This window comes from Urocampus carinirostris, chromosome 18 (genome assembly GCF_059441175.1).
Source record: "Urocampus carinirostris isolate Australia breed hairy pipefish chromosome 18, RoL_Ucar_1.0, whole genome shotgun sequence".
NCBI lineage: Eukaryota > Metazoa > Chordata > Actinopteri > Syngnathiformes > Syngnathidae > Urocampus > Urocampus carinirostris.
Genome location: NC_142366.1, coordinates 28,738,559 through 28,756,459, shown reverse-complemented (window position 1 = coordinate 28,756,459; position 17,901 = coordinate 28,738,559). Strand labels below are relative to the sequence as shown.

At 40.1% G+C, this 17,901-nt stretch overlaps 1 protein-coding gene across 2 annotated transcripts; it reads left to right on the top strand.

Annotated features, from left to right (window-relative positions):
* The first annotated feature begins 420 nt into the window (after positions 1–420).
* Positions 421–16,688, top strand: waca (WW domain containing adaptor with coiled-coil a). 2 transcript variants are annotated; one of them, XM_088322550.1, is made up of 13 exons: positions 421–667; positions 822–852; positions 4,571–4,763; positions 8,638–8,729; positions 9,781–9,896; positions 9,974–10,092; positions 10,159–10,404; positions 10,601–10,723; positions 10,787–10,932; positions 11,994–12,118; positions 13,456–13,657; positions 15,244–15,371; positions 15,443–16,688. In XM_088322550.1, the coding sequence occupies exons 1-13, from the start codon at positions 627–629 to the stop codon at positions 15,510–15,512; spliced, it is 1,632 nt and encodes a 543-aa protein (XP_088178676.1). In that variant the 5' UTR covers positions 421–626; the 3' UTR covers positions 15,513–16,688. The 2 variants fall into 2 exon arrangements, with proteins under 2 accessions (XP_088178676.1, XP_088178677.1); XM_088322551.1 differs by having other exon boundaries at positions 422–667; positions 13,459–13,657.
* The last annotated feature ends 1,213 nt before the right edge of the window (positions 16,689–17,901 follow it).

Genomic DNA, 17,901 nt, shown 5'->3' with positions numbered 1-17,901 from the left:
GTTACTTTAACTTGATTACTTTCAATTACTTTTGTGGTAAGCTTTCTCTCCTGGCTTTGATCTATTTGATCTCCGGCAAAACTAAGATAAAATGCGACAGAAACAAAATTAAAATAAATCCAAACAGCTTGCCAACATTATTTTTGAGGTTCCATGTATTCCGTTACTCCCCAAGCCTGCACAAAATTTAGTAATTTTATTCATATTTAGTTTATTTTGTCTTTTATTAGCACATTTGGTATTGGAGTCATCCAAAAGTAATTGAAAGTAATCCAGTTAAAGTAACCCTACCCAACCCTGTTCTGGGTGTCCCCTGCCCACTGCCTGAAGACAGCTGGGATGGGCTCCAGCACCCCTGCGACCCTACTGAGGATAATGGATGGATGATCAAACCTGGCAACTCCTCCAGCACCGCACTGCTACGTTTTCCGTCGCGATCCGGAGAAGCGGTGGCTGTGCGGGAAATGGACTGCGGGAGAGAGGGCGCTCTTTCCACCACTACCATCGAAATACCTCCCAGCTAAAGGTCCAAAACGATTCCAGGGCGCCCCCGAACCAGCCAGCGAAAACACGGCGCCGTCATTTTTTTAATCCCATCCCAGTCCCAACACACTAACACGGCATTGATGGTAATGTATGCGAGGAAACAACCGAGACTCGGCGATGGGTAAACACACTTCTTCACATTTTCGCCTATAGCTCAATCCGCCATTTTTGAAAGCAAACCAAAATAACTGTGCGGAAAGTTCTTCGTTGTGTTTCTTCGCTTTCGCTTTTCTGTCTTCCTCTCATTCTTGTTTTTTTTTTCTTTTTCATTGCAGGTGCGACCGAAGAGATTCACAGCCCTATCAGGTACTTGAAAGCTAGCTCGGCTAGCAGCAAATCAGATTAAAATGGAAACTCCGGTTCAGGCTTCTGGAGAGCTCAACAGGCCCCGGCCAGTGCGGAAAAGTCAAAAGTAGTTATTTGTCAACCATTGCGTTACCGGCGATAAAACGTCAAGATTAGACTTTTTAGTGACAAACAGCGAGAAACGAATATAATCCCTAGCCTGTCGCCGGGTTAATATTCTAACGAGTTTTAGTGTATAGCTACCATCCTGTCACCGTCAGCTAGCCTGCTAGCTAGTCTGATTAAAAAGGCCGGACCGTGATTTTTAATCTCACCGGTGACTTGGAATATTTTGACATTCTAAACATGCACGGTTAAACATTACTATGCTTTCGGTTACACCGAACAGCTGTTAAGATCTTAACCGAAGCGATACTGTGTGCGTCATAATCAACCCGATATGAATTGTTATTTATTTTATCTTCAATTCAATCTTCAACTAAAATTTCCCTACACACAATACTTCCAGTTCTTTGTAAACCCCAGATGATATTTACTGACAATGACATTTAAATGCAGACAATATCGGGTTTAGAATTTGGAATACAGTGGAACCTCGGTTCTCGACCATAATCCGTTCCAGAACCCTGTTCGAAAACCGATTTGTTCGATCACCGAAATCATTTTTCCCAATAAAAATAATGTAACTTGTTTTAATGTGTTCCAACACCCTGAATGTTTACCTTGACTGTTTAACGTAATCATAAAGCTAACCCAGGCTAATCTTCCGTACGAAAGATTACGCTAACATGAAAGTGTAAAAATAAAAAAATCAGGTCGTTTACAAGTCATTTAGCACCACAAGTGGCTAGCGCTTCATTGGAAAGGGGGCTCTGTTCCAACACCCTGAATTTTGGGCTCAGTTCCAACACCCTGAATGTTTACCTGAATGTTCAACGTAATCATAGAACTAACCCAGGCTAATCGTACCTTCGCGTTAGCGTAATCTTCGGTACAAAAGATTACGCTAACATGAAAGTGTAAAAATAAAAAAATCAGGTCGTTTACAAGTCATTTAGCACCCGGGTCTCCACAACAAGTGGTGAGCGGTTCATTGGAAAGGGGGCTCCGTTCCAACACCCTGAATTCTGGGCTCAGTTCCAACACCCTGAATGTTTACCTCGAATCATAAAGCTAACCCAGGCTAATCGTACGTTCGCGTTATCGTAATCTTCCATACGGAAGATTACGCTAACATTGACGTGTAAAAAAAAAAAAAAGATAAAGAAAATAATTATGAAAAGGATTTCTTACCTTTGTGGTGGTCAGCAGAAGGCGCAGGTGGACGGTGGGGTATTTGCGAGCAAGACCAGACACTCGCACACCTCCTTCATATTTTGCTATTATTTCTTTCTCAAATGCAGTAGTTGTACCCACTACTTTTCTTTTTTCACCTGTAGCAACTTTGCTGCTTGCATTGACTTTCTTCTGAGGCATAATACAAGGGGTTAAAACACTTGGTACACCTATATTAAAAGCAAAACGAACAAATACGTCCGCACGCGATAACAGTTGGTCACGAGGGGTGGGGGGCGATCTACACCCGTACGCCGCTCAGCATCACACCCTAGCGTACGCACTCACGCATTACCGGCGTTCGAATTCCAATTTTTTGGACCGAACAGCGAAGCAAGAATTTCTCGAAATTTTTGGTCGGACACCGATTTGTTCGAACTGAGAGGCGTTCAAAAACCGAGGTTCCACTGTATTTACAAAAATTCAGGTTTTTAGAAGCCATTTCTTCTACATAATCATGAAAATTGAAGCTCAGATGGTACTGACAATGAAGACGTATACATGCAGACAATATGTCAAGTCAAGTCATGTTTATTTGTATAGCCCTTAATCACAAAGAGTGCTAAAGGGCTGCACGGACGACAGACGCACTGTGTTAAATATGGTGAAATGACATCTGAGCCCTTTACCTGTGGTGTTCCGCAGGGTTCAGTACTTGGCCCCCTTCTTTTCAGCATTTAAACATTGACATTAATATCATAATAATCTCAAACATCCTGGTTTTTAGAGGCAATCCAAGGACGCCTTTAAATGTAATGCCCATATTGAATTTAAAATCAACCGATTTGTTTAGTTACTCTTAACAAATCAAATTGTTAGTGTAAACCCAGCATCCTATGCCGTTTGAACATCCTTGCCATATTTTTCCTTCGTAATAGCCACAATAAACATTCATTTTGTATCTCAAAGATTTCTACACAGTCACTATTACAAAATGCCAGTTTTTCCATACATGCATGTAGTTCCACTTAACAACTATGAATTTGAACCGAATCTTGATCCCACTAGTTATAGTCGCCATCATTTGTAAAACAGTATGAAATAGGCAGTTTAAAGCAACCATTTTACGAACACCTAATCACTAAACATCGCTGATATCTATTCAAGATTCTAATTTTAATATCGGTCACAATGGCGAGAATGGCCCTAGCTATAAATGAACAGTCTAAGTTCATGCTGTCATTTTTAGCGGTGGGGTGAATGACTGTTTCTGCCCAAAAACTAAGTGGCTACTCGCTCTTGTGCTGACCTTCGTAAACAAACAGCTTCTCATTCAAAAGCAAATTTGTTGAAACAATTAACCTTCAGCAATGTTGTCTGCAGAATGCTAGACAAAGAAACGTATGCCAGTTGTGTTGGGCTAAAATTTAAACCCAATGGAAGTGTTCGAGTGATGGCCCTCGTGTTGTCAACCATAGACCAGCTAACTTTGTCGGAAAGTGGGTGAGCTCAGTCAATATCGCCTGATGTTATTTTACTTAAAGTAACAGTAATAGAGGCGACTATGATTACACTCAGCAGGGCATGGTGCATGAGGAATATATTACTATACTTCACGCTTTTATCAATGATGATTAGAAAATTAAGGTTTGCATCCAGTCAAAAACAAGCCACGTGTTTTTGCAGAAGTTTGAACAAGCTATGCTTAATTCTACGTTACACGCAACATTCACACTCAGGGGAACTATTTTATAGAAACAGTAATTGAAAGCAACAGCATGTTTTACCTCCAGGTAGATTTGGGCTTATGGTTTGTGTGCTTCCTTGTGAATTTGCAGTGGAAATGAATTAAGTGGCTAAAACATGCTTCTCTAATTGTTACATGATTGTGATTGTACCCACGGAATCCAATCATGAGGTTCCCAAAGAGTCTTAGTCCTAATCATAAAAATATACAACGTCTTTGTATGTAACATTTCACATTAAATAAAACATGATTTAATTTTTGTGACTAGACTTAATCAAAGGAGTAACGTAGGTGTTTTCTCCCTGCTCCAACGTTTTCTTTATTGTTTTGTCTCATGTGTTTATACTATTCTGACCAGAAGCATGGATTTGTGCTTAATATCCAACTGTAATATATTTAAAAATATCACTGAGATATCAATACATTCAAATTAGACTATTTTTGCGCGTGCAACATGTTTGGGTCTCATGAGACCCAGATTCATTGAGGCATCTAATGAAGGTGAAGAGATAGAATAAAATAATAAAGCAAGTGCATAAGCTATTGGATAACCTAATTGGATCACATGAATGAGATTTCCACTTTTGAAAGGAGTAACTAAAATTTCTTAATCTTAATCTGAAAGGAGTATATTTTTACATTTTAAATGAAATAGGCATGGTCAATAAAGATCTGCACTCATACATTTTATTTCAGGCTCTCAAATACTCATCCAAGAGCCATCCGGGCGGAGATCACAGACATGAAAAGATGCGGGAGCACTCGGACGTCACCCCGCCCTGCAAAATGCTCCGAAGGTCTGACAGCCCGGAAAACAAACACAGTGACAGCACGGGGCACAGCAGAGCGAAGGCTGTCCATTCACATAGGGGCAGGGATCGCGATGGAGGTGAGGAAGTCAAAGACTGTTTGGATTTTTGTGACAGTATGCCAAAAAGTCATGAACAGCTCCTGATAGGAAAGATCAGAAACGGTCTCCTCGCTTTTCTAGCTTTGTTCAGATTAATCCACTCTATATTAAAACGGGAGTCACAAACAAATTAAGTTATATTTATGTTTAATGGTACATAACGGGTCTACTAACATTAAATCAAACAGTGATGGCTTTAATGTGTTACTGCCCGTAGCAAAAATAGGGTTTGATATGGATTGCCACTGCGACAGAAAATCACCTTTTAAAATTGGTGCTCTGTGACTAGATGAAAATGATTGATGTTTGTGCTACATCAGCAAACAAAAATTGAAAACATTGGCTGAAATGGCTTCTTCATAAACATGGAGTGTTGAGAGCACAATGTTTTGAATATACGTCATTCTTACACGGAGTTCACAACGAGAAGCTGTCATAAGGTCAGGAGTATTCTCTTATTTTCTTTGTGGTGAAAAATGCGATTCGCTTGAAATGTTGGTATTTGTTGGTGTACATTGTGTTCTATTTATATTGGCAGCTAATGTCAGTTTGTGAATGTTTTTATATTGTTTGAATTATATTAGAAGAGTTTATTAATTTAGTAAAATAAAGAAAAAAACGTAATCATCAAAATGATTTACCAATAGAACATGTTTGTTTTCTGGTGTATTTGGTACATTCAAGTTGGCACTTTTTCTATAATATGTGTATTAATTCTACTTGTTAGCAAATTTGTGACCAATATGAGAAGGAGTTGTCATATGGTCTGTTGTGATGTATGTCCATGATGTTATGCATGTTTATAATGTGAAGCAAAACTGAACAGGAAAGTGGCCATTATTTACAAATGCATAGCTGATTTGGAGACATGTTAGCAATTGCTAATGTTTTCAGTCCGGCCCTTGAAAATAATCTGTCATTGACTCTGTTGATCCCTGTTTTAAGGGATCTGAGCGTCTGGAGAGAGGGCAGCAGTTTGACGATATGGGGGCTGTAGAAAGAGGACTTCTATATAATGTTGGTGGCTCTGCTGCAGTATTCAGAGTCAGAAATGCCCTCCAGACTGGGCCGAGAGCAGCCAATGATTTTCTGGGCTGTTTTGATGAATCTCTGAAAGGTTTTCCTGGCTGTTGCGCTGCTCACAGCATACCACACCGTGACACTTTATGCCAGACGCTGTGGCTATGTAAAAGGACCAGCATCTTCTTTTCTAAGTTGTTTATCCTGAGCACTTTCTGGAAATGGAGTAGCGACTGAGACCCATCTACCACAACTCTGGTGTTAGCAGAGCAGACGAGGTCATTGAAGATTTGCACACCCAGTAGAAATAATGAGTGGTCTCTCTCCAGTCTCAATTGATGATAAGTGGACCCGTGTCAATGTTTTTCATCCTGAAGTCGAGTATGACCTCTTAATATTTTATGGTGTTGATTACGTGTTTACCTCATTGTCGGTGTCTCCCCCTGTGAGTATGCTTGCATCATCACCTTCAAATATATGAGTCTGACCAGAGTGGTGTGGTCGGCAAATATAACATTTGCTTTTGTGAGGTGGTCCGGTAAACAGTTGGTTGTGTATAGGGTGAACAGCACACATCCTTGAGGGAGCCAGTCCTCAGCGTTGGTGTGATATATGAGTGGTGGCCGAGTTTCACAGACTGCTATCCAGCGGCAGGTGGAGGAAATGAGCCCTACGTGGGAGAGTTTCTTCACCAGGACTTCCAGTATAATTGTCTTGAACGCTAAGACAAAGTCCAGGAAGAGTATCCTGACCAAAGTTTCTCAGTTCCCCAAGGTGGCTCATTACAGTATGATATGTAGTGTTTATGGAATAATCAGTAGAGGAGTTTGTCCGGTAGGCAAACTGATGAGGGTCCAGTGTGGGGGGTAAGGAGTCTTTGATGTGCTGGGGCGGCAGTAGCTCAGGAGGTAGAGCGCTCGTCTTGGGATAAAAGGTTCCCAATTCGAATCCCAGCTTGTCCGTGTTACATGTCGAAGTGTCCTTGGGTAAGACACTGAACCCCTAACACCCCCAATAAGCAGGTTAGCGCCTTACATGGCTGCAAGGCCGCTATTGGGAAATGTGGAGCACATTGTAAAGCGCTTTGGGAAGTCATTGACTTGAAAAGCGCTATATAAATGCAGATCATTTCATAACCATAATCTTTCAGCATATCAGGCCTTCGTGTGAAAGGCCTGTAGTCATTGAGGCTGACCATTGATGACTTCTTGGGAATTTGGATGATGGTAGTAGTTTTGAGGCAGGATGGAATGGTAGCCTGTGACGGGGACTGGTTGAAGAGTGATCCAAAGAGCCAAGAAGAACCGAAGGTTCGAGAGCGTCCTCCATTTGGGCTCAGGTGTTGTGGAATGCTCTTTCCCCTGAGATTCGATATGCAACCTTAGTTGAACTGTTCAAATCTAAGCCCAAAACACACTTCTATTCTATATCTTATGAATGTCCTATATTTCCTGTTGATGATATCTGTGTATTAATTGATATTACAACATCCATTGCAGCCTGGTCATTCTGGAAGGGGGTTACCTCATGTGTGTCAAGGTTTCTTTATTTTCCTCATGTTGAGGTTTTTGAGTTTTTCCTTGCCCTAATGTGGGTTTTAGATCAGGGGATGGTGTTATTATAGTTTGTGGTTTGCAATAATCTGTGGTCTGTGCAGCCCTCTGAAACTCCTTGTGAATAAGGGCTATACAAATAAACATGTCTTGACTTGACTTGGAGAAGGCCCCAGCCAGCTGGTCAGCACTCTCCCCTAGTACCCATCCTGGTATTCCATCAGGAACAGTCACCTTTGTGGGGATTACAGTTCTCAGCACATGCTTTACTTCATGTTGTTGTTTGTATTCCGCCATGTCCAAAGCACACATAGAAGTGATTTAAATCATCTGCCAGTGTTCCAATTATATATCTTGCTTTGTATTGCTTCTCTGTATTTGTTCTGTTAAAAGTGGTTGGTGTTAATCTGTAAGGGTAAACAATCACAGAGACTAAGAAAGCAAGTATACTCACAGCTGCTCAAGCAAGCTGGTCATCCCCCTACACGAACTGCTATTACTGGTTCCTTGAGTCATCTATTATATATATTAAATTATTGTAATGCTTTTGATGCATGATGAGTCACTCCATCTCAGTTGAGAGGTCTGGCGATGATTTAAACAGACAGCAAGTTTATGCACAAATGTTATTTGATAAACTTCATCCATATTTAGCATGTTTGTTAACAAATTATTTTTTTTCACATAGACTACAAAAAATAATTTATAGTAAAATACTTAAGTAGCCAGATCCTCCTGCTTTTGTCACTATTATCTTGCTACCTCCTAAGCACAAAAGTGATACCAAAGTTGCTCAGAGCACAAATAACGGTCAAATTTATTAAGGCCCCCTTCTGTTTTTTTGACTTATTACTACAACTTTTTCAAATAATCCGGTTTCCTCCCACATTCAAAAAACATGTACGTCAGGTTAACAGGCTGGTCTAAATTGTCCCTAGGTGTGACTGAGCGAGTGAATTGTCTGTCTCCGTGTGCCCTGCGATTTGCTGGCAACCTGTTCAGGGTGTCCCACTGCCCGGAGATAGCTGGGATGGGCTACAGCACCCCCGCGATCCTACTGAGGATAAGCGGTGCAGATAATGGATGAATGACTGCAAAAACCTGGGGGCCATGATACTAAAGTTCAATGCCAAGATGTCAGATAAATGTCCTCAAAATGTCATGTACTCATGTAATAAATTGGGGACAAACATTTTGAACTATGCCGCATATTAAAGCCATTCAGTAAATAAAAAGGCAAGTAATGTATATTTTTACATTCAACTTCTTTTCCTTTACAGGGACCAGTATTTCTCCGCATGAAAATTCTCAAAATCACAGTACACATCAAAGTTCCAACTCTCATTCAAACTCAAGCAAACCCTCGGACACAGTAAGTATTCTTGAATATGTGCGTGCCTATGAATACTGTTGCGTTTTTTGCAATCATCTTAAAAGGCAAATATAATCCAAATATTGGCTTGTCAAAGCAATATTAGCTGTGTATCAAGTCTCTAGTGGCTCGTTCTGATTTGTTTGGCTGAAGTGCAAGTGTTCCTTATTGTGAAGCAAGTGGTGATAAGTATTTCTAAAGATTGGCTATAAAGGGGATTCAAAATCAGATAGCATTAGTTAATTTTGCTGCTCTTACAATGGAATACAAGTGTCATGCCGTCTTTTATCTCATTCTTAAAGTTAATCATTGCCATGTATTGTTGAATTATAGAATACAACAATGAAACCTAAGCACTTTAATTGCTGGATCAGACCTTACTTTACTAGATGGATTTGAAATGTAATTCTTTTGTAATTACCAAAACCTTATCTGGTTGCTCCACTGGCTGGAGTGCAAAAAGTCGTTTTTAAACCCTGTGACTAGACCTTCAATTAAGTTTTTGTAAAGAAGAAATATCCTGTGCTTTCTCAAACTATAGCAATATAAGTATACTATTAGTTCACTATTCTAACCCCAAAAATTCAATTATTCAGAGATAGAGCTTTATCGTGTGATTTTCATTTTTTCTTTTTGGTAAAGATGTTTGATGTTTATTTATTCTTTTGGAATCTTTCTTTTTTTTTTTTAAATGAGCTTCCCTTGATTAACACTTATCATCACCAGCACAATTGTGGCAAAAAACAAAACAAACTAAAAGCCATTTGCACAACATGGAAAGGGGTGCTGGTCGGAGCTAAAAAAAAAAAATACTGGAATTCCTACAGATGGCAGATAAAAACAAAATACCCCATTGACAACGTATTTAGTTTGAAATTGGCATTTCAAAAGGCTAAAAGGGACACACACAAAAAGAATCCTGCTGGATGTTTATTTTAAATCAGTCCAGTTGTGTTTTTTTTTAAATCTACCTCAAGATGGCACTGCACCTTACACTGAAGTTTTACATGTTCAGACCGCTTCTATTTCTTAAATTGGTTCTTTGTCTCAGACTCACGAACCAGGCGATGATTGGTCTGAGCACATCAGCTCATCTGGGAAGAAATACTACTACAATTGCCGGACAGAGGTGTCCCAGTGGGAGAAACCCAAGGAATGGCTGGAAAGGTAGCATTAGAGCTTATACCTTGATTTTACTTTTTAATTGTTTCTTGGATCCGTGACATCTGAATGTCTCCGCACAGAGAACAGAGACCGAAGGAGACGACAAAACAGACTGCAGTGGTCAACAGTTTCCCCAAGGACCGGGACTACAGAAGAGAGACTATGCAGACATCAGTACCCCCTGGCTCGTCATCTACAAGTAAGAACTTCAGGAACGTTTATGCTTAGTTGAACAAATATCGACAACCGATTTTGTTCATCTCAGAGTCCGCGCAGGTGGAGAAACCCACGACGACTCAAGTCAACCAGTCTTCATCTTCTGGCTCAGCGAGCTTGAATCCCTCTACAGGCACCCCGGGATCGTCCTCTACCGTCCCAGTCTCCCCGGTCCTGCAGTCGCCCGCCCCTCCGCTTCTCCAGGACCCCACTTTGTTACGCCAGCTTCTTCCTGCACTTCAGACTGCTTTGCAGCTCAACAATGCCAGTATGGACATGGCAAAAATCAACGAAGGTATCAACGCTCTATGTATGATCCTTGCAAAATCATTCACTACCATTGTAATCTTATCAATGCTTAAGTTCTATTTAGATGTAACTGGGCTGCGTGCGATTTGGCTAATGCATTGTAAACAAATGGCCGCATTATTGTGTGCCGAGTTGTAATTTTTCTCTTCTGAAGCTTGCCATTTTTCCTCTTTCTTTTTTAGTTCTGACAGCTGCTGTCACACAAGCTTCATTACAGTCGATGCTCCACAAGATCCTTACAGCTGGACCCTCAGCTTTCAATATTACTACGATCCTCTCCCAAGCGGCTCAACTGTCCAGCCAAGGTAGGTCAAATATTTACGAGGAATATAAAATTCCGCTAACTTAAGTTCTTGATTCATCACTAGTGGCCCAGCAGTCAAACCAGTCGCCAATGTCATTAACGTCGGACGCATCATCACCCCGATCTTATGTTTCTCCTCGCATCAGCACGCCACAGGCCAATGCTGGTTCCCACAAACCCCTACTCGGCACTCAGACGTCACTGTCCAAGGTAGGGAATTAATATACCATCTAGGGGAATTTTGATTTTAAGGTGCACAAGGACTGTAAAGTTGATTTGCACTGCACAAGATTCGGTTGTCTTTGCTTTTAATCGCGGTACTGGATGACCATATTTGCATACTTTAAGTTCTAATTATTTAAAGATTGACAATGAGAGTTTCACAGTTAAAACATGTAAGTACATGTTTTAACTGTGAAACTCTCATTATTATTTTTATAATTATTAGTAGTAGTGATGTTATATTCCCACATACCATGCATGTTTTTCTATAGTAAAATTAGGTAAACAATAAGAAAAATGTGACAGTTTGTGTTTTCCATTCACAAAAAGTAAGTTTTAAAATAAACTTCTAAAGAAAGAGGAATCTTATTGAAAATGGGCAAAACTATTTGCCAGCAGAAGGAGGAAAAAATACTTAGAAGCAGGATTATTTGAAATAGTATTATTTACAAATAGTGTTTTAAACATTTTCCAACTTTATTGCAATCTTTAAGATTTTTGGTTGGAAACATTTCCTTTTTTGTCATCTTTATTTCCGGATAGTTTAAAGATCCCTAAACAAATCTATATGGAATGCTTAATAAATCATATGAAAATAAAAATCTTTTTAAAAAGGTTGTTGTTTTTTTGTATGTGATACGGCTGTTAAAACTACTTGGGAGAAAAAATATTTTAGTGGGGGTGTGTCACAGAAGGTCAATAACCAGTCACACAGTTTGAGGAACCTCTTAACGATTCAACTAAAATGCATCATCTTTTTTAAATAGAAGCCACAATGTGTATCTCCATTTTTGGGCTTCTTTTTTTAAAATGTTTTACTTTGAAACATTTTCATTGTACACATTCCATTCATGCAAGAAAAAAGGCAAGAGATGGTATACCGCTTTTCAGAATGACAGCAACAATATACAAATATGGAGTTTAGGTCTACTTGAACATATCTTGTGCTCTTTGTTTCTACCTATTATCTGCTGTTTTAGCATATTCTATTTTTGCATTTTGAGAAATGATCTACAAATCATATCACACCTTTGTAAATTGTCTTGTAGGTGAGCACGCAAGCGGTTAAGCAGTCATCTCATCCCCAGCAGACACCCCAGCAGGCCCTCCCCAGCGATAAGGCGCACACTCACGACGCCACTGCGGCATCACCGCGCACCCTCCAGCGCCAAGGGTAAGTACAGCTCACTGTTTGCAGATGCTTTCCTGATGAACTGGCGTGGTATTTATTTGTTTATGCTGCAAGAAAATACATCCCGATTTTACAACTGAAACAACGTCTCCTGAATGTCTCTTGTGCTGTAATCCAAGAAAAGGACCTTAGTTTTAACGTTTTTAAATGTTAAAGTTTTTGTTCATTAGTTGCCGTAGTGTTAGGATGTTCAAACAATTTTTCTGGATGCCATTTTTCACCATACTTAAAATATTTTCTCCCCCAATTATACATTTTTACAACCAACAGCACTTTTCAAACTCTCAAGATATTAGTTACCATTTTTGAAGTACGTTTTCTTTTTTCATGGATTTGGTCATTTTTTTGTAAATTCTTAACCATACTGCCAACAGTCCAATTGGAATGGAAACAATGTAGTAAAATTGTGTTTGAAAGATTTTGTCTTTTGTCCCACTGGCAAATAATGGAGCCTAATTCAACCTGCGTTTAGTAAAACAGGATAAATAATAGCATTTATGGTTTAGAATTGTTTTTCGTAAAATAAGAAAAACAAGTATTTTACACATTATTTTTTCCTTTTTTCATTTGCTGGGGAGAATTAACACTTAAGTTTTAGGAACGTAAGTTAAAGGCTGTAAGTCACAGCGCAACACACTTTTTACACTCAGACTCATCTTAAAGTACATATACAACACAGAATATATGTTCATAGTTTTTTCTATTTTCATACATACATATTAATTATTTGTTGTATCCTAGTTTTAAACTTATGTTGAGGTTGCCAAGATTATTTTATTGGCATATTTATGTTAACGACAATCTTAAATCTTAAAACAAGCAAAATAATCTGCCAGTACTACATGGAATTTCTTAGAGTGTACCTTCATTAAGATTTCTGTTTTTTTTTTGGTCTGAAACAAAACAAGAATGCATGCTTGATTTTCTTTTGTATCCTTCAATTTCCCTGCATGGGATCCGTAGAGAAAATAGTGTGGTCACTTCTGTATTGATTAATCGGTAATTTAGGGTCATACCGCCATCTGCCGGTCGGAAGCGGAAATGTTCCTGACTCTTAAAATTCAGCAGTATTTTGATACCACCTTTCTGCATCTTCCAAAATAAAATCACAAGGCAGAGACATTTTGGACTAAACATTTTTTACTAGTGTAGGAGCTTTGATTTGATGTACACCCTTCTCCTGCCAAAACGCCCTCCAAATATCTCTGAGGATGTAAAGAACATTCTAGACTGTATTGGAACATGACATAGTAACCTTAACATCTGCTAATTTGAGCTCGTTCAACTAACATACTGTGATTTGCTTTCGTTGTGCCCAGCAGCAGTCAGCGGAGTCCCTCCCCAGGTCCCAACCACGTGGCCCCTGGAAGCAGCAACAATGTCCCCACGTCCGCCTCCTCCACATCTGCTTCCTCAACATCCCGGTCCGCCTCCTCCTTCACGCCCACCCTCGCTGCTCACTTCAACGAGAATCTCATCAAGCATGTGCAAGGTTGGCCTGCGGAACACGCAGAGAAACAAGTGAGTACTAATTAATATAATCTTACATTTGGATAAGAAAGGGCTCTTACATTGCGACTACAGTAATTCAATTGCAAATATGGCGTTGGATTGCAGCCGAATAAAAACGAAAAAAGAACTCTCAAAACGTGGGCTGCCTTTGAATTGTGATTTTTATTGTGGTATTTCAAAGTCCTATTATTGGAGTGAGAAAGAGAGACGGGGATAGAGAAACTATTGACCCCCTGCCCTCAATTTGAATAGGTTGCTCCTTAATTCTATAGCCCATTGCAACAATCCCGTCCATGCTTGGCGTTAACATGTGAATTTTATACAAATTTCCAAATTTAAAAAGGTAATCCTTCATTTTTGTGCTGTCGTGGTGAATTATTTTATTTTCAATGTCAATTTAGACAGGAAAAACATAAAAAGTAATCAACACAGCTGGGAAGATTATCAGCTGCTCTCTGCCCAGTTTGGGGGACATTGTCGGCTTGCGATACTGCAGCAGAGCCGTAAACCTAAAGGATCCTGCTCACCCCGGCGAGCACCGCTTTGATCAGGTCCCTTAATAAGTGAAACAAACAGGCTCAGAGACAGTTTCTTCCCCAAGGCCATCACCACCCTAAACAAGTGTGCAAAACTGAATATATCTTACAATTTATTTGGTCATTTTTGTTGCTGCTATTGTTATTGCACTTTTTATTGTACTATTGTATGATGCACTATTCTTTCATTACACTATCAATGCAACTTGAGCCAGTCTCTAAACACTGATTAAAATATGTTTTGCCCATTTGTTTAGACAGTCTATCTCATAATTTGCTTTTAAAGTCCTGAATACATGTTTTGGAGTGCCATAGCTAATCTATTTGTATTATCGATGTCAATAAAGACAATATTTTAAATTCTGAAAAACTAAAGGCAAAGAGCTGTGCAGGTGAGTTATGTTGAAATAAAATGACGTGAAAATATATGTTTTTTATTAAACTGTATGATGTGACCGTTCTTTAACAAGAAAGTGCCACCAAATCCTGTATTGTGATCTTTTAAAAAATAAAATCAAAGACCCACACTGGTGCTTATACTGCAAAAGTTGGTGTAGAAATCTGGAAACTTGCCCAAAAGTAAAGCCCTAATTTTCCCTGAAAATATGGCCAAAGCTAGTATTTACTTACCTGAAAACTATCAATGTTGCGTTTTGGCGTATTTATCTGCGTCATAAAAAACAGTTGTTATCCTATGTACCAAAACTACTACTTCGGTCTGAGTCATCTATGCAGAAAACTAGCACTATCATCACCTTTGCTCAAATTTAACGGAATGGTCCTCTGATGGAAAATACTGTGGTATCCTGCCAATATTAACACTGGCTTGTTCTAAATTTTAAACCTGGGTCATTGTCTCCTTCTCCCAAAACTAGCTTCCTCTCCGCGCTGAAAACTAGCATGGTTTTCTCCTGTCCCGAAAACTGGTCGACACTTTTTAAAAACTTCTCATTCTCTGCACTAGCATCGTCTGGTTCTTTGTTTCTTAGGGTTTAAGTTAGCCAACCAATTTGGATACAGTAAATTGATTTCATTGATGTGTGACAATTTCCGATCCAGGCGTCAAGATTACGTGAAGAGGCTCACACGATGGGCAGCATTTGCATGTCTGAAAACTGCACCGTGCTCAAAAACCTGCGTTCCTTGGTCCGAGTCAGCGAAATCCAAGCCACGTTGCGCGAGCAAAGGTAACAACGCTAAAATGCTACAATTCAGTCATCCAAATAGATCCCACAAAGTGGATTTCTTTCTTCTGCAGGATACTTTTTCTAAGACAGCAAATCAAAGAACTGGAAAAGTTGAAGAACCAGAATTCGTTCATGGTCTGAGAACTTCTCCTCACCAGTGGAACCGGGCGATGGAGGACAGTTAGAAAGAAGGGGTGTTGGATAGGGTCCAGGGGGAGACCCATTGCACATAGTCAGAAACCCGAGGCAAGAGCGGTTGCTGAGTTTCTCTCCAAGGCCCATCTTCACACATGCACACAGGAGCTGTCGTCCGGCTTAGCTTTTGGACCGTTTGGCCATGAAAGAAAAAGTGGTGATTTACAATTCTGCTTTGTTTAAAGAAAAATACTTGTAGATTTCTTGTAGATGTTATCTATGTTGTACATATATTTTGTAGAATGAAGCCATGGAAAGCCATGTCTATCAAAGCTTTTGGACATCCAAACTAATCAGCGCTTAGGTCTTCATCTGCAGCTTCCTGTCTTCACTTCATTGATCACAGAAGTATATTCGGAGTGGAATGACCCAGCAACTGTCATTTTCGCTTTCCTCCTTGAGTCGGGCACGGTGGAAAACATCCCCATTACGGCAAACAAAAACGGTCCGGCGGTGTATTTGCAGCTTTCGGTGGCCCAGTCTTGATAACGTAGTGCCTGGTTGGTGTGGTTGCGTGTGATTCCAAAAGATTGGAAAATAACAAAGGGGGATTTTGCTTTTGAATCATTCCCACAACCTCCCAAGATTGTTTTGTTTGAGATGCAGGTTCATTCCATTGTACAGTCGACATTCAAAGGGGTTTATTTATATAAAGAAAAAGTTGTAGAGATCTACACTTTGATTTGCACTCTGTGTAGGAGGCGACAAGCGAGCAAACAGGCCGGTTCGGGGAAGAGTTGTGCGTGTGTGCGATCGAAAGGTTGAAATGTGAATGGTTGTGAGTGCTATGATAAAGAAAGCCCAGATTATTTTATTGGAGTGTTGGGTTTGATGTTGATTCAGAAGTTGCTAGTGCCTTGTTGAAAGTTCATTCACCTACACATACCCCCTTCTATCATGTTGACCTTTTTTTGACCTTCTAAATAAAAAAGATCTTCAACAAGCATGTCCCATCCTTATTGTCCCCTCCCCCACAAGCCGCAGAATTTATGTCCGCTTGGCTGTCTTCTCAAGGCGTAAAACTCGACGCCCACCTCACGTTCAGTACAGGTGACCAGATCCTTGCTTTGTATATTGTTTCCTGAAGTATATGACAGGTGTAATAAAATATGTCTCTCCAGGGCTGCGGCTTGTTGCTTTGTTGGTGAGATTGATTCACGAACTGTCTCCGGGACGGGTGGTTGCATGCGGATGTCGACACAAGGTGGTGCTAGAGCTTTTTAAATGGCTTCTGATGTGTTTTTGTTTTTTATATATTTGCACCATTAACCTTTGCACAAAAATCGAACTAAAGTTGTTGAAAAGTCTGCCACTGATTAAGGCACTGTAATGCTCTATAGCTAGGGGGAGGCTAACAATATATTCAGGGACAGCGGGTATTATATCGTGATTAAAATGATTTGGAAAAAGCACAAATCTGAATTTTCATTCATTATCTGCACTGCTTATCCTTAGTGGGGTCGCGGGGGTGCTGGAGCCCATCCCAGATATCTTCGGGCAGTGGAAAGGGGACACCCTGAACTGGTTGCCAGCCAGTTGCAGGGCACACGGGGACAGACAACTAACTCGCTCATTCACCCCTAGGGACAATTTCGACCGGTCAATTAACCTGACATGCATGTTTTTGGAATGTTGGAGGAAAGCGGAGTGCCTGGAGGAAACTCAAGAAAGCACGGGAAGAACATGCAAACTTCACACAGGAAGGTGTGAACTCTCATACACATGCATTTTTCTAATCAGATTTTTTTTTTTTAACTTTTAATGAGCCTAACCTACAGAGAGTTGGCATAAGTGTTCTCCATTTAGCTGCAGCTAGCTAATACTTCAAGAAGGCTGACCCTCTGTACCCTGCAACTGGCTGGCAAACAGTTGAGGGTGTCCCCTGCCCACTGGCTGAAGATGGCTGGGATGAGCTCCAGCACCCCCGCGGCCCTACTGAGGACAAGCGGTGCAATAAGCAGGTAGTTGCCTTGCGTGGCTGACGCTATCAATTAGTGTGTTAAAGGGAAAAGTGTAAAGCACATTGTAAAGCACTTTGGGAGGTCTTCATTGACTTGAAAAGCGCTTTATAAATGCAGACCATACAAGGGAATGCCAAAGAGCCACATCCTCTAGAGCTGCTGGTTGATGACTCCCACACTGACGATATAGCAACCTTTACTGGTCAAATGTTAAACACTGTCCCTTTAATGCAGCTTCAATTTGTGCCTACTTCACAAACTATGAGCAAATATGAGTAGCAACCAAAAAAAAAAAAAAATATCGCTCTTCCTTTATCATTTTTATTTGCTCATATCCCTTTTTTAACCAGTGCTTATTTTGGAGGAAAAAAAAT

Coding starts and splice junctions, on each gene's coding strand:
- waca (XM_088322550.1), top strand. CDS start 627: ATGGTAATGTATGCGAGGAAACAACCGAGACTCGGCGATGG. Junction 8,730..9,780: donor CAAGCAAACCCTCGGACACA/GTAAGTATTCTT, acceptor TCTTTGTCTCAG/ACTCACGAACCAGGCGATGA. Junction 10,093..10,158: donor CCCTGGCTCGTCATCTACAA/GTAAGAACTTCA, acceptor TGTTCATCTCAG/AGTCCGCGCAGGTGGAGAAA.